Here is a 15,495-nt window from a genome sequence, read left to right on the forward strand (position 1 = left end):
ACATTTCCTAGATAATTCCCAGTTATTCTGCAGTGTGGGTACATCAATTTAGTGTCCATCAGAAATGTTCCTGTTACTCCTTTTCAGCATTTGATATTGTCAGATTTTCAAATTTTTGTCAATCTGGTAAGCATAAAAGGATATCCTGTTGATTTGCATTTTCCTGAATATCAGTGAAGTTGATTACCCCGTGTTTTCTAAAGCCATTCAAGTTCCTTCTGTGAAATGTCTTTTTATTTCAGGTCTTCTGTTTATTTTTCTATCATGTGGTTTCTTTCTTGATTTCTAGGTAAAGTACTTCGGTTATCAATACTTTGAATGTAATTGGTTTGTTTTTTGTAATTTTCTGTATCTAGATCTCAAAGATACTTTCCTATTTTCCTTTACTAGTTCTAAAGACTTAAATATGTATACAGAAGCTTGATCTTCCTTAAATTGGTTTTGTTTTAAATGTAAGTTTTTATACTGGCAAGACACATCTCACTAGCTGTGTTCTTTTTCTTCACGAATTTTGTGGCTGTACCAGCCCTTGTCTTTTTTAAGTAAGTTAATAGAATCAGCTTGTCAAATGCTGCTAAAAATGCTATTGGGGTTTTGACTGCAATTACGTTGAATCTATATACATAATTTGCATGGACTGCTTTCAAATGATGATAATTTTCCATGAAAGTGTTATATTTTTTGTGTGTGTTTATTTTTAAATACTGAATATAGTGTACTGGGATCCTTTTTATTGCCCACAGTTTAAATGCTACAAATAGAAATAGCTAGTTGCCTTATATATTATAAAAGTATGTAATCGTAAAACTCAATTGTTAAGTATAAAAGTTCAAAGTAGGGAGTCTCCTCATTCATCTGTCCTTCCCCTATTCTGGAGGTGCTCATCATGGTGCCAGTCTTGATTTGTATTCAGGCCATTGTGTTTATTAGGGTTGTTACTGTGGTCATAAACATTTTCATCTTAAATTAAGTTCAGGAGAATTACATTGTCCGTTTATGCTAACGGAAGCTTATTTAACGGTGTAGTTAATTCATAACTCTTTGAAACAGCATTGCCAGTAAACAGAGCATGGTACTTTCAGAATCAGACATGAATGTGGTTGAATCACTGCTTTATACCAGGTGTTGTGATTTCAAGCAAGTTCCATAATCTCTCTTTTTTAGTTTTCTCACCTATGAAGTTGGGATATAAAAATGCCCTCCCTCATTATTCTTATCAGTCAAATATTTACTGAGCCCCCTCTGTGCTACCTTGGAAAGATTAAATGAGGTTACTTGAGTTAGGTGTTTGACGCAGGAAAGTTGTTTTTTTGCTGTCGGTTCCAGTTTTCTCTATTCAAGTAACTTTTTTCAGCCTTGTTATCTCCTTTTTACCCAGAGTCTACGCCAGGAGACAAAGCTGTATCACATTCTTGCACAACTCCTTCCACATCTTCTGCCTCTGGACTGAATCCCACGTCTGCACCTCCAACATCAGCTTCAGCAATCCCGGTTTCTCCTGTTCCACAGTCCCCAATACCTCCGTTACTCCAGGACCCAAACCTTCTTAGACAGTTGCTTCCTGCTTTGCAAGCCACACTGCAACTTAATAATTCTAATGTGGACATATCCAAAATAAATGAAGGTAAATTTTCATAGTCAGAACTTTTTAAAAATTCATTTGCATTGGTCTTTGTTTCATTTTGAAATTCACATTTGAACTTCATTTGCTAGGCTTTATTTACCCCCCATAATCCAAGACCTTTGGTATTGTAATTGCATTAGCAATATTTGGATTTTTTCTGTATATTATTTAAGACTTGCTGTGTAGCTGGTAGTTGGTGGAGATGAGCTGTTCTGTGTTTGCGTAATGTGTATGGTGAGTTTTGTTTTTTTTTTTTTTAAGTAAAAACAGCATTTCCAAAAGCTGCCATGAAAATACTTGAATTCTGGAATTTCAAAAAAACCTCTTGTATAGGAGTACATTATTTGGGATATTAAGCTAATTAATAAAAGTAGGAATTCAGGTAGTTCCTTATAATACTTGAAAAAAATTTGAGGTGAGAAGTAACATTTTTCTTGTTTTTCTAGTTAATTGCAGTATTCCACCTTTGCTTGTCAGCATGCTACTTAAAGTATTTAGGTAGTCACCTCAAAGAAGTCTGAATAAAAATGGATGTAGTGTTAATTCACAAACCATTCAAACAGTCCTAAAGGCATTGCAAAATTTTCTGTTTAGAATAGTCAATTTTGACTTGTGTCCATTGTGGTCCCAGAATATGTTTAATAGTAGTGTTAAGTGGTTATTTTCTTCCTTTATCTTAAACATGTAGCTATTTCAGGCTAGTTGGTCAATAATCTTCTGTCTTTATTGTACTTTTCTGTATTTTGATTTTATTGTGTGATAGGTAACTGTGTTATTAGGGATTGTGGGGCTTTTCAACAGTTTGAAGAAATGATAACGTAAACAAATGCCAACAATAAAAAATCTTGTATGTCGAAAATACATGGTATTCCTAAATTACCTAGCTTTTTAATGTCTGCCTTTAAAAGATTGTTGGAGGGCGTATCAATGCAGGATTTGAATGGTCAGCTTGTCTAATAAAGCATTTGCATGAAATAGCTACCATTTATTTATCCAGTTAATTCCAAGTAACATACTGAGCACTTTAGCAGTGGATGAATAGGTTTCTGGTTATATAATCAAATTCCCGGGAACATGCTTTACTGTTTTTATCAAGTCTTGGAGGAGTTTCTTTAACTGAACACCTAAATTTTAGTGTGAAGGAAACTACTGTTTTCCTTTGCTATAAACTGATAAAGTTTCTTTTCCTCTGTCTTGTCATTTCCAATTTCTAGATCCATTTTATTACTCCTGTCTTCTAGAGTTCTAAGTTTGAAACACTGTAGTTTTCTGTGGGTTCTTTTGAGTTTTCAAGTTACTACTAATGCCATAAATGCTTCTGTGTTTTTATTTTAATTTAAGGTATAATATGTTTTTAGTTCTTACAGCAGCTGTGACACAAGCCTCATTGCAGTCTATAATTCATAAGTTTCTCACTGCTGGACCATCTGCTTTCAACATAACTTCTTTGATTTCTCAAGCTGCTCAGCTCTCTACACAAGGTATTCATATTCTTAGGTATCACGAGAATTGCATATTAACTTGGAGGAGGGTTTCATAGCAAATTTTTCTTTAGTCTTTGAAGAAGTTAGCTATAATAATGATTTGGGTTTTTTTTAACACCTGTATATACAGTATTTTTACTTACTGATTCTTTTTAGATGAGGCAAGCCTTGACATTTGTTTTGCAGTATTGCCATTAAACCTGTAATATATATTTAATTCAGAATTTAAGTTGCCAGTGAAATATTTTACTCCAAAGCTAAATGTAAACTGATGCCCTCAATCTTTGTGAGACATTGAATGTATTTTAAGAGTTGACGTTTGGTTTCAGCTTTGATGGTAGATGGTTTTTGACCAGAGGATACAGAAATGCTCAAGTCTTGTCTTGAATCAGCCATTTCTCTTCTCTGTGAAGGTATTCAATGGAGAGGGACATACATAGGAAAAAAGAGAAGTGAAAGGGTCACTTTGACTTGTCCCCCGGCCCCAGTTCAAAAAATTGATAAACTGAGCAGGAATACGTGTTCTGAAATTGAAATGTAATAGTGAAAAGACTTCTATTCCTCTGGTTAGCCTCACGAAGCAGGAGATACAGGGGGATAACCAGGCTTACGTGTAGAATAAGACAGGGGAAATAAGGATGGTGAGGGTGCCTTCCCATGTAAGAACAGGTTCAGATTTACCTTCTTGCTCCACCCTAAGAAAGGGGTTAGGGGAGGCACACATTAGGTGTGCCTGTCTAATCCACGGCTAATGTAGTCCATGTGGCCCCTGTGAGTACTTCAGATTCTTGACTTTCTCGGATAAGTGTTAAGTGTTCTCTTTGGGGGGCAGAGGGCCTGTGAAGAGATGGAAAGACCTCTTCACATACATTACAGAGGTTTTGGTTTCTTTGAAATTAATTGCTTCACTTTTTTACAGCCCAGCCATCTAATCAGTCTCCAATGTCTTTAACTTCTGATGCATCATCCCCAAGATCGTATGTGTCTCCAAGAATAAGCACACCTCAAACTAACACAGTCCCTATCAAACCTTTGATTAGTACTCCTCCTGTTTCATCACAGCCAAAGGTATGTCACTTTTGAGGGAAATTTGGAAAAGAAACCACTCACTTTTAGAAAAACCAACTTAATGTTTTAGAATCTGTAGGGCCGAAAAAGCTCTCTTTGAGAATGTAGGCAGTGGTGGAATGAATGAGGGGTGAGAATAGATGCAGGTTAGACTTGGTAAACTGAGGGCTAGATAAGGGAATTTCATCTGTGCTTCCTCTTTACACACTGATTCTGTTCTCTTACTCGCTTTGGGATTTCTGACCTGGAGAGTGGGATAAAGAAGCATATGCTAATTGTCTTAATGTTTGTAGAATTGTTTAACTCTAAAAGGTAGGAGAGAACATGTTTTCTAGTGGCTCCTCCTACCCCATACTTTTATTTCAGAGATGAGTCTGTTTCTGTGCTGATGCCTTTAACGTATATATTTAACGTCACATGAGAATCAACGACTGTTTGCTTCATTTAATAGATAAGAAAACTAAGCCTTCAGTTAAATCTAGTTTTTTGTGATGGACTCAGAATTTGAGACCTAGGTCTTTCTGAACACAGAACCCATTTTACTAAGCTATACTGCCTGTGTTTGTCCAGGAGAAATCTTCTCTAGATGGCTCCTCAGGGCACAGTTAGAAAGTTGCTGGTCTGTTCCTTTTGGAATATATTTAACAACAACAGTGCTGCACCCCAATTTTGTACTACATCATTTGAGTCTTGCCTACAGAATTATAAGTAAATCCCAGTCCATGCTCATTCTTGGCTTTGTAGTCCTACTACCAGCAACACATTAAGAGATTTGGAAGTTGGTATGTACAAATTGCATTTGTTTTTTCTTAATGGTAAATTTAGGAAATTCTTTTTAGTTGTTGTAAAAAGTGGGCTGTTTCAGTCCTTGATGCCAAGGAATTTTTTACTGAAATAAAATCATAAGCAGAAGCCTAAAAATAAAAGTGCCTTGATCCATAACTTGAAATTGATGGTAGGCCAGCTTAGGTCTTCCTGTTGGCTTATCCCTTCCTTTTTCAGTCCTTTATGCATGTGTTAAGGTCAATCTGGATTGAGTTTTTAAAATTCTGACTTAAACTTGTTAGTTTATTGTGCAGTTTCTTATTGTTTGCCTGTATTTTGATGGGAGAATTGTGAGTTTCAGCTAAAGAGACCTTATTCTTAGGCCTTATCCTTAGAGCTTAAAACTTAACTTCAGGGTGGTGTCTTAAGAGTATAATAAATGATGACTGAAAGGGAAGTAAGTGGTAGTGTTAGTTTTATAGTCAGTTATAAAATTAGCATTTCAAATCCCTTAAGCATATGGCTATCAATTTTTTGCATTCAAAAACTTTTTCGGGGTGCCTGGGTGGCTCAGTTGGTTAAGCGGTCGACTTCAGCTCGGGTCATGATCTCCTGGTTCGTGAGTTCAGATTCTGTGTGTCCCTTTCTCTCTGACCCTCCCGCGCGCGTGCGCGCGCGCTCTCTCTCAAAAATAAACATTAAAACAAAATTTAAAAAAAAAAAAACTTTTTCAAGTTGTTTTTTTTTTTTTTAAGTGGACATTTGGTATTCTATAGATCTTCTAAAAATGGTCTTTATAAAAGGACATGTTCTTTTACATTCAGAAGTTTACCAGGCTATCCACAGATTTGTTTTGGAGAAAATTAATCAAAAAAAGAAAAGAAAAAAATAACTGCTATCGGAGGATGTGACTTAATCACAAATGGCTGTTGTTGCCTTTGCGCCTTAATTTGGGGCTTATGTTTAAAACTACTTGTTTTCCCTCTCAGTGGCATCTGAACCTGCCTAGTATATGTATCGCCACTGACAATGATGGACCTCTTCTTGTTCCGCCTCTACAGGGTAACATCTCTTTGAAGACCACTCCAGTTGAATTTTGCATGGGCCATACCTATACCAATATATAGGCCAATCTATACATTCTCTGCACATGTTGTTGAAATTTGAGCCAGCTGTATTTATGTGATGTGTTAACATTAATTTTTCTTGATCTATAAGTAACAGTAAAAGAAAAGCTATTTTAGCATATTGGAAAGGAAACTTTCCACAACAGTAGGCACAACATTAGGAGAACTAGTTTCTTAGACTGTTGTGCTAAGAAAGTAGTCTTTTTTTAAATAATTTTTTTAAATGTTTATTTATTTTTGAGAGAGCGGAGGGGGAAGGAGCAGAGAGAGAGAGCGGGGGAGACAGAATCCAAAGGAGGCTCCAGGCTCCGAGCTGTCAGCACAGAGCCCGATGCGGGACTCGAACTGACGAACTACAAGATCATGACCTGAGCCAAAGTTGGACACTAAACCAAATGAACCCCCAGGCACCCAGAAAGTAGTCTTAACGGCCTTGGGCCGTTTTATGAAGAAATTAGATCCTAGTCTCAAAACTTGACTGTCTTCTAAACTACATGAACTTGGGGAACTTACTTGATTTCACTTCTTTAAATCTCTAGATTTTTCACAGTTCAAGATTTTTCAACCAGATTTGGAGGGGTGTGTGGATTTGGGGGCCTTAAATTACCATGATTTATACTATTAAAAATATGTCTGTATCGCTAATACTAATTTTATTATGAAACAGAATTAGGACAGTTTGTGTTATCTTAAACAAATTACTAAAGAATAGAAATAATAGGTACTTTTCATTGATAGTACTTTTGCTTTTATTTAGTTTCCATGGTATTTGTCTTATGTGATAGAAGGATATCTCACCAGATTTTGACATTTCAGGTTAGTACTCCAGTAGTTAAGCAAGGACCGGTTTCACAATCGGCCACACAGCAGCCTGTAACTGCTGACAAGCAGCAAGGTCATGAACCTGTCTCTCCTCGAAGTCTTCAGCGCTCAAAGTAAGTTGATAGGTGTTGAAACATTTTTTCCTTAATATTGCATGCTGCATTGTTTGAATATTATAAATATATATGTGTAATAGAACTTGATCTTGGAAGAATCCATGGATAGCCTTTGTTTTGTGCATTATAAGATTTATAAAGGGAAATCTTATTACAACTAGGTGATTTATCTCTAGTAGTGAAGCTGGGTTATTCTTGAAGAAAGTGATTCCTTTCTTTAGAATTTTACTTAGTGGAATATGATGGGATTAACAATATGTGATACTTGTATAAAGAGGGCACATGAGTGTATAATACTTTACTTGTTGGAAATGACAGCATTTTTAACCTCATAGCAGTTTTAGATTTTGAGTGTATTGACGAAGCCAAAAATGTTACATCTAAGACTTGGGCCAGTATTTATTTCCCAACTGGTCTGTGTCAGGTTTTCCTGATAGCTTTAACTCTGACCCCTATGTGGATTGCTTGTCAGATAGGGCTGTGTTGTGTTGTCACTTTCTTTGTTAATTAACAAATACGACTTTAAATGATTTTCATTTGATTGATTTTCCTATTTTTATTTCTTGCTATGAGGTGGCAAAATAATTCAACTGTTGTTTTTATTGTTGTTTTCTAAACAAGCATTTCAGAACTTATACATCCAAATGAGAGTTGTTCCCTTCAAAATAATCACCTTGGGAAGCTGTCTTCTTACTCCAGCAATGTTGCCATTGCTCAGAACATTTTTGGGAAACTCTTCTTTTAAATTGTCTTTAGAGGCGGCAGTATTATTTTAAATATCCTCAGTGATGAAAACTCTTCATCCTTTGGGAGATTTAGTTTTTGGAAATAACTGAAATTCATTCAGAGCCAAGTCTGGTGAAGCAGGTAGGAAATCAACTTGGGTGATTAAATTTTTGGTTCTCACCACCATATCCCCAAACCCTAGCCCAAACCATACAGTTTTAAAAGAAGATAACCAATCTCAGAGTGTTAACTTTTTTGGTCTTATTTTGCCACTAAACTCCTTCATTGCTCTCCAATAAAATGCCTGTATTTTGCTTCACATTATCTACCCTCTGATTCAGTATTTCGTTCTGATGTTAAGCAAAGGCAATAGATTTTTTCCCCTGCATATCTACATGTATGTAAAATAGAATACTCAGTTGTTCCTTGTATCTACAACGGTTAAAACTGGACCGTTTCTAACATTCTTATTAGTGTCTCTGGTATACGAAATCAACAGTTTCTGTTGTCAAATTTAGAGAGCAGTGGTAGTTTAAATTTAACTGACATTAGTGTTAAAAGGGCTCTTTTTCCCCCCTAAAGTGTGGAGAGGAATACACGATATAAATACAGTTTGGATTTTAAATTCTATTTATTTGATGTTCAAATAACAAATTTTTCTTAGGAATTTGGATATCTTTAAATTAATAGAAGGTATTGACACTTTCTAGGATACCTACTTTTTTAAACATACTACACATTCAACTTTGTTTTCTCTTCCAGTAGCCAGAGAAGTCCATCACCTGGTCCAAATCATACTTCTAGTAGTAATGCATCAAATGCAACAGTTGTACCACAGAATTCATCTGCTCGACCTACATGTTCATTAACACCTACGCTAGCAGCACACTTCAATGAAAATCTCATAAAACATGTTCAAGGATGGCCTGCAGATCATGCAGAGAAGCAGGTATGTTACATGATTCACAGAAGATGTTTTACCTTTGGATGAGTGACGAAAATACAACTTCTACTTTTAGAAAATCTAATCCAAATCACTGAATGTAAGCTACATTTTAAAATAACTAATTTCTAATTAGATTGTCTGTAGTCATTTTATAAAATATTTGATAAATAACTATAGGGTATTTATGAGGTGGCTTTTTATCCTATTAAAATAATTACTGTTACAGCTACCGTTGTCAAATACTCAGCAGTTAGCACCTGTGCTGAGTCCTTTATTTTTCTCCACTTCTCAAAACTGTTAACCATTGCAGGTAATGAGTTTTCCCATTTTACCAATGAGTCCCTTACGACCAAATAAATTCTATATAAAGGTCACCCAGTTAAATCATGATGGAGCTCACATCAAAGCCATAGTGTTTTTTCCACTCAGCTGGCCACTCTGATATTTAGAACCCGTTCGTATAGTTAGTCTTAACGTCGTTCTCTCCACTAGACTAGCAACTAGAAGTGAGGCAACAGTTTTGCTTTGTAGTGAGGGACCTTTGGACAGTGCAGTTAACTGCCACTGGCTTCTCCCTTTGAGCAGATTACTGACTGTCTGAAATTTTCTCTCAGTTCACAGAGATAATGTTGTGTGTCTTATGACACAAGAAAACAGTGAGGCCCTTTTATCAGCGTTACACCTGAACTTTACTCTAGCTGACTCAGCATCTTTTATTAACCACAAATCATGAGATCTATCCTAGTGCTGTGCATTACTGAAATTGGAAAGACTGTTTTCTCAAGCAGTTGAAGGGGAAATCTTTGAAAAGTACTTTCCACCATTAGCGATGGGTTTTCTTTTTTTAATTTAATTCAATTTTATTTTTATTATTATTTTTTAAATGTTTATTTTCAAGAGAGAGAGAGCACAAGTGGGGGAGGGGCAGAGAGAGAGGTGTGGATTTAAAGGAAAAGAATTAGGGGCAGCTGGGTAGCTCAGTCAGTTAAGCGTTCCACTCTTGATTTTGGCTCAGGTCATGATCTCCTGGTTTTGTGAGATCGAGGCCTGTGGCAGCACGACATGGAGAGCCTGCTTGGGATTCTCTCTGCCCGTGCCCTGCTTGCACACGTACCCTTTCTCTCTCAATTAGTAAAATAAACTTTTAAAAAAATAAAAGGATTATTTTGTAATCTTGGTTTAAAGTTCTACTCAGCAGTTTGATGTTTTTTTGGTATGTGATCGTGACATATTTTCCACGATTTGTATTTCTTTAACTATAGGCATCAAGATTGCGAGAAGAAGCCCATAATATGGGAAGTGTTCACATGTCAGAAATTTGTACTGAATTAAAAAATTTAAGATCTTTAGTCCGAGTATGTGAAATTCAAGCAACTTTGCGAGAGCAAAGGTAAGTTTTTCACTGAAATCCATTTTTGTGTGAGCATTGTATATCTTCATGTGAAGAATATAAACCACATCTCACTTCTGATATTTAAAGTTCCTTCTGCTATATCATGTTCCATACTACTGTAACTGCATTTTTATAGTTTAATAGTACTCCTGGTGAATGGTAATGGCATCTAGATTTTAATTCTCTAACCCATGGTAAATGCTGCGATAGACTTCTTTTCCCCTTATGTTAGAACTCTGTAAGGTACAGTAAGTTTTAAAAAAAATAAAATGTTTGTGTGCCTGGGTGGCTCAGTTGGCTAAGCGTTCGACTCTTGATTTCGGCTCAGGTCATGATCCCCATGGTTGTGAGATGAAGCTTCACAATGGGGCTCCCCATTGAGCATGGACCTCGCTTAAGATTCTCCCTCTCCTCTTTCTGTCCCTCCCCGACTTGTGCTTGCATGCTTTTTCTCTTTCTCAAAAAAGAAAAAAGAAGTGAAATGTTGCAACACTGCATGTTAAGTATACAGGAATTTTTAAAAAGTAAAACTATTTTTTAAAAGTGAAATGTTGGCAGCAGCTGATTACAAAGGGTCTCTTCTTTAATTGAGCATGGGATTCTGAGGATGCTTGTTTCAGCTGAAATTTCAAATCGTTATTTACATGGTGTTTGGATCATCTGTGGATCCCTTGGGAATTACAGTAAGACTATAGTTGTCCCAACAAGTATATCTATTTTCTGAATTGTTTTCACTTAAATTCTTCCTGTCTCCTATTTCTTAATCTAGTATTATACTCCAGTAAGGATACCTACATCCCAATAAATAGTATAGATATTTTTTAAATGCTGATTACAGAATGAAGGACAAACTTTTAATGGCTTCACATCCTGTCTGTGTAAGTCACTGGTTTATAGGTAGAGTTACTCTTAACATGAAACCACAGATATTTAGTAAAAACAGATATTTAGTAAAAAGTTGGAGTTTATCCTTAGCTTGGAAAAGTAACGCATCTTGCAGTCACTAAAGCATCTGGAGGTACATTTTGAGTATCATTTGAGAGTTGTGTACTCTAGGATTGCTCTGAAAGTACTTCTAATAGACACAAAGCTTGACTTCATTTTGGCTTGGTAAGATAGACGGTTTGACTTGTAGGAACTTGCAGCCTCAACTGTTGACACAAGTGTACACGGGTAAATACCAGCCCGTCCCTCTTAGGATTGTGCCTAATCCACTGCTACAGGCGGTAAATGGCCCACTTCACAGAAGAGAGGGCCAGAAGGGGAACAGTTTCACGAAGCTCCTGGAAATCTAGTTGCCTGTGGAGTTGGTGTTTTACTAACATTTATTTTAAATATATGTGTCACTTGGACTGTGACATGGCTCCGTTTTTATGGGTCTGTATTTATGTTGGGAATTGTTCTTCAAAACGATTAGCCTCCTGCACCTAGTTAATTCTAGGCTTACTGGATTGTGGCCCAGAAGTCATGCAGTCTAAGTTTATCTCCTATTTAATCTCCGCTGCCTTTTGTGTGTGGGTCTCTGATGATACAGTAAACAAATACATTTTATAAGTCGGTCTTAATATCGGGGCACCTGGCTGGCTCAGTCAGTTAAGCACCCGACTCTTGGTTTCTGCTCAGGTTGTGAGTACAAGCCCCGCATCAGGCTCTGTGCTGACAGTGCAGAGCCTGCTTGGGATTCTCTCTTTCTGCCTTCTGCCCACCCCCCACTCGTGCACACACGCTCGCACTCTCGCTCTCAAAATAAACTTAAAAAAAAAAAAAATGTTGTTAATCTTTATATTCAAATTAATTGGAATTTTTAGGAAACTAGGAACATTCTAACTTTTGTCATCGTAATACTTTAATACGTATCATATACTCACTGGTCATTTTGTGTTAACAAACCCATATTTAATTACTTAGTCTGAACTGCAGTTACTCATTTTGTCTTTTTTTAAGATAATATCTGTAGTTAAAAATTTGGTTTTTGGTAACATTTATATGAATTACATGAGTTCTAATGCCTTCTTTTATTTTTCAGGATACTATTTTTGAGACAACAAATTAAGGAACTCGAAAAGCTAAAAAATCAGAATTCCTTCATGGTGTGAAGATGTGAATAATTGCACATGGTTTTGCGTACAGGAACTGTAAATCTCTATTGCCCGATCTTAACATTTTTGAGCTGCATTTAAGTAGACTTTGGACCGTTAAGCTGGGCAAAGGAAATGACAAGGGGATGGGGTCTGTGAGAGTCAATTCAGGGGAAAGATACAAGATTGATTTGTAAAACCCTTGAAATGTAGATTTCTTGTAGATGTATTCTTCACATTGTAAATATGTTTTGTAGAGTGAAGCCATGGGAAGCCATGTGTAACAGAGCTTAGACATCCAAAACTAATCAGTGCTGAGGTGGCTAAATACCTAGCCTTTTACATGTAAACCTGTCTGCAAAATTAGCTTTTTTAAAAAAAATTTGGGGGGTTAATTTATCATTCAGAAATCTTGCATTTTCAAAAATTCAGTGCAAGCGCCAGGCGATCTGTGTCTAAGGATACGATTTTGAACCATATGGGCAGTGTACAAAATATCATGAAACAACTGTTTCCACACTTGCACCTGATCAAGAGCAGTGCTTCTCCATTTGTTATGCAGAGAAATGTTTTTCATTTCCTCAGTGTGTTCCATTTCCCTCTGAAATCCTCGATCTGATTTTATCCATTTTTTTTAAGGCTCCTCTTTTTCTCCTTTCTTAAGGCACTGTTGCTATGGCACTTTTCTATAACCTTTTCATTCCCGTGTACAGTAGCTTAAAATTGCAGTGATTGAGCATAACCCACTTGTTTGTATAAATTATTGAAATCCATTTGCACCCTGTAAGAATGGACTTAAAAGTACTGCTGGGCATGTGTGCTGAAAGTACATTGATTGCTCAACTAGAAAGAAATGGCCCAATGAACATGGTTGTGGGAGGGGAAAGAGGAAACAGAGCTAGTCAGATGTGAATTGTATCTGTTGTAATAAACATGTTAAAACAAACAAAAATTGTTATTTTTCTTTTCCTTCGGTCAATGCATATTAGAAATTGAACTACCTGGGGATTCTTTATCAGAACTATTCTTGTTGAATATTTATACTTAATTGAAATAATTCCTTAAGGGAGGTTTTGTTTAAAGCATATTAACAGGAAATTGTGTATAAGATATTTAATGAACTAAGAAATTCAACAAGAATGATTAAGTCACTTCCCAAGTGGTTTTCATTTGTTATAAACCCTGGTTTAACCTGTCTTGCTATTATGACATTTCATTTTGAAGGATGTTTGTGTTGTAGCTAACTGTTCAAGTCTGGTGCTGACTGCTGTTCTTAGCCATCACAAAACGCTAAATTTGTGTCATTGGAGCTTCCTTCTGTTACCTGGAAATGGTGGGAAAGCTCAGCTTTGTATATTGTTTCCTAAAGTATATTAAAATAAAAAAAGAAACTATTGCTACTATAAAATTACCTTGGCTTTTTTTTTTTTCTTTTCTAAAATATTGGTCACATGGCCTTAGCATGACACTGCCAGTATTCTATCAAATCACAAGGGTTTCTTTATGCAGAAAATTTAATTTCAATTTCAAAAATCTTAACCGATTTAGAGACTTTTTTCCTATTGAGGCAGATGTATTTATGTGCTTTCAGAACTGCCAGCACCAAGGGCTTATTTTGTGATGTTAGACATGTTGTTGCATTCTGGGATACGAAAATTCCAAAATTGCTCTTGTGCTTCAAGCATATTTAAAGTATAGAAGATAATGCTCAAACCTTTCAGTAAACTTTAAAAAAGTAAACTGTAAGTGATAGTATGGATGATACTTTCTAAAATACATAAATGTTCCAGTGTAATTAAGAGGAATCACAGTCTTCTACTGGAAACTGATTTTTTTTTGTTGTTGTTGTAACTTGAGCTTCCTTTTAAAAATGTAAGAAAAGACGACTGTCAAATTCTATCCTCATGGAATGTTCATACTTGTAAGATTGTTAACATTTGCTGGGCTTGATTAGTGCATGTAAATGAAACTCCAAAGGGCAATGTTAAGCGAGAACTCTTAACTGATGGAGTCCTGTATCTTTCCTGGAAAGAAGTGAGCAGTTTGTGATGTAGTAGGCGAATGTTTCCTGGTCAGATGGCAACTTGACTTGTGGTTTAAGGTAAATTGGAATTTTATTTGCTAATAGTTTATGGATCTATGTCACCTTATTCATTTGCTTTGAAAAAATGTTTACATCCCTAAATGAATTGCTCACATATATATATATATATAGGAGAAGATGCCTAATATGAAATTTCCTGGTGAATTTTTAAACAATTAAAACTTTTGTGGAAATATTTTTACAATACTTGATTCACTTATTATTCTGTAGTAAATTATCTCAATCATTGTGTTTAATACATTGTGTCCAGCTACAAACCTTCTTGAGATAACCAGGGAGTATTTCTTAAGATAGGCATGATACCCAAGAAGATTCTTCATACAGTCGGCCTGTTGCCATGGCTTGGAACACGTATCTCATTTTGATGGGCACCTTGGCTCAGATAATTTGAAAATAAGAATGCAAAGAGTCCCTAGGAAACCTCAGGGTTTTTATTTTAAAAGGACATTAGCAGTCTTCTATTCAAACCTTAAAAACTGGTGTCGTAATAAAACGTATTTTGTGAAGGTGAGTCTGTTAGGAAGTCTTTACCCTGAAGAACCAGATTTCCTACTTTTACATTGTTTTCTGTTTAACTAGTTTGACTAATTTTTCATTTCAAACCTTGGACTATGACTCCAGATTTTAAGCACACTGAAAACTCCATTCTTCAGCTCTTTTTAAAGACCTGATGCTTCTTTTAATAACCCAAACGAATGGTTTTATCTTCTCAATTTTATATACATTTCACACTTCTGAAACCTTGGAAAGGAGGTGCTTAAAACTTTACAAAGTGAATTGTTATCCCATTTCCAACAATCTATTGTTTAAACATAACTAGCTTTAAGGGATTATTTCAAAGGGGGGGGCACAAAGTAATTTATTCTGCAAACCGGAACTATTGTAGTTGAGGACTTAAAGCTACTGTATTTAGATGTGGGTTTTGAATATACGGATTTCTTTTCAATACCTGTATATATGGCTATATTCTTGTATTTGTACTGAAGTGTACAAAATGACACTTAAAGTAATAAATATGTTTTGACTATATTGTGCAGTTATTTCAGAACAGTCTTTTGAAAGTCTTAGTCTTAGAGTGCATAATTTGCATTTGAGTAAGAAAATACCAAATTACTGCAAAAGTTTTACTACGATTCAGTAAGTTTCCATATAATTTAATTGCACTATTTTGATGAAAAATTTAGCTTAATCTTTTGAGGTCTTGAGATCCTCTTCTAATTTGCTGTACCCTTTTTTCCTGAC

At 35.7% G+C, this 15,495-nt stretch overlaps 1 protein-coding gene across 11 annotated transcripts in view; it reads left to right on the plus strand.

The window, feature by feature from the left end:
• WAC (WW domain containing adaptor with coiled-coil) overlaps positions 1–15,282 on the plus strand; it is an 86,763-nt gene extending 71,481 nt beyond the window's left edge. For 9 of the 11 annotated variants that reach the window (XM_053225450.1, XM_053225452.1, XM_053225448.1 and 6 more), the window contains 7 exons: positions 1,379–1,624; positions 2,983–3,105; positions 4,028–4,176; positions 6,885–7,003; positions 8,495–8,681; positions 9,941–10,068; positions 12,098–15,282. In XM_053225450.1, coding sequence (XP_053081425.1) covers positions 1,379–1,624; positions 2,983–3,105; positions 4,028–4,176; positions 6,885–7,003; positions 8,495–8,681; positions 9,941–10,068; positions 12,098–12,167 — 1,022 coding nt within the window. In that variant the 3' untranslated portion in view covers positions 12,168–15,282. Of the gene's footprint in view, positions 1–1,354; positions 1,625–2,982; positions 3,106–4,027; positions 4,177–6,884; positions 7,004–8,494; positions 8,682–9,940; positions 10,069–12,097 lie in introns of all 11 variants that reach the window. The other 2 variants (XM_053225447.1, XM_053225453.1) reach the window with 2 other exon arrangements.
• Positions 15,283–15,495: the final 213 nt, after the last annotated feature.

The sequence above is a fragment of the Acinonyx jubatus genome, chromosome B4 (genome assembly GCF_027475565.1).
Source record: "Acinonyx jubatus isolate Ajub_Pintada_27869175 chromosome B4, VMU_Ajub_asm_v1.0, whole genome shotgun sequence".
Taxonomy (NCBI): Eukaryota; Metazoa; Chordata; class Mammalia; order Carnivora; family Felidae; genus Acinonyx; species Acinonyx jubatus.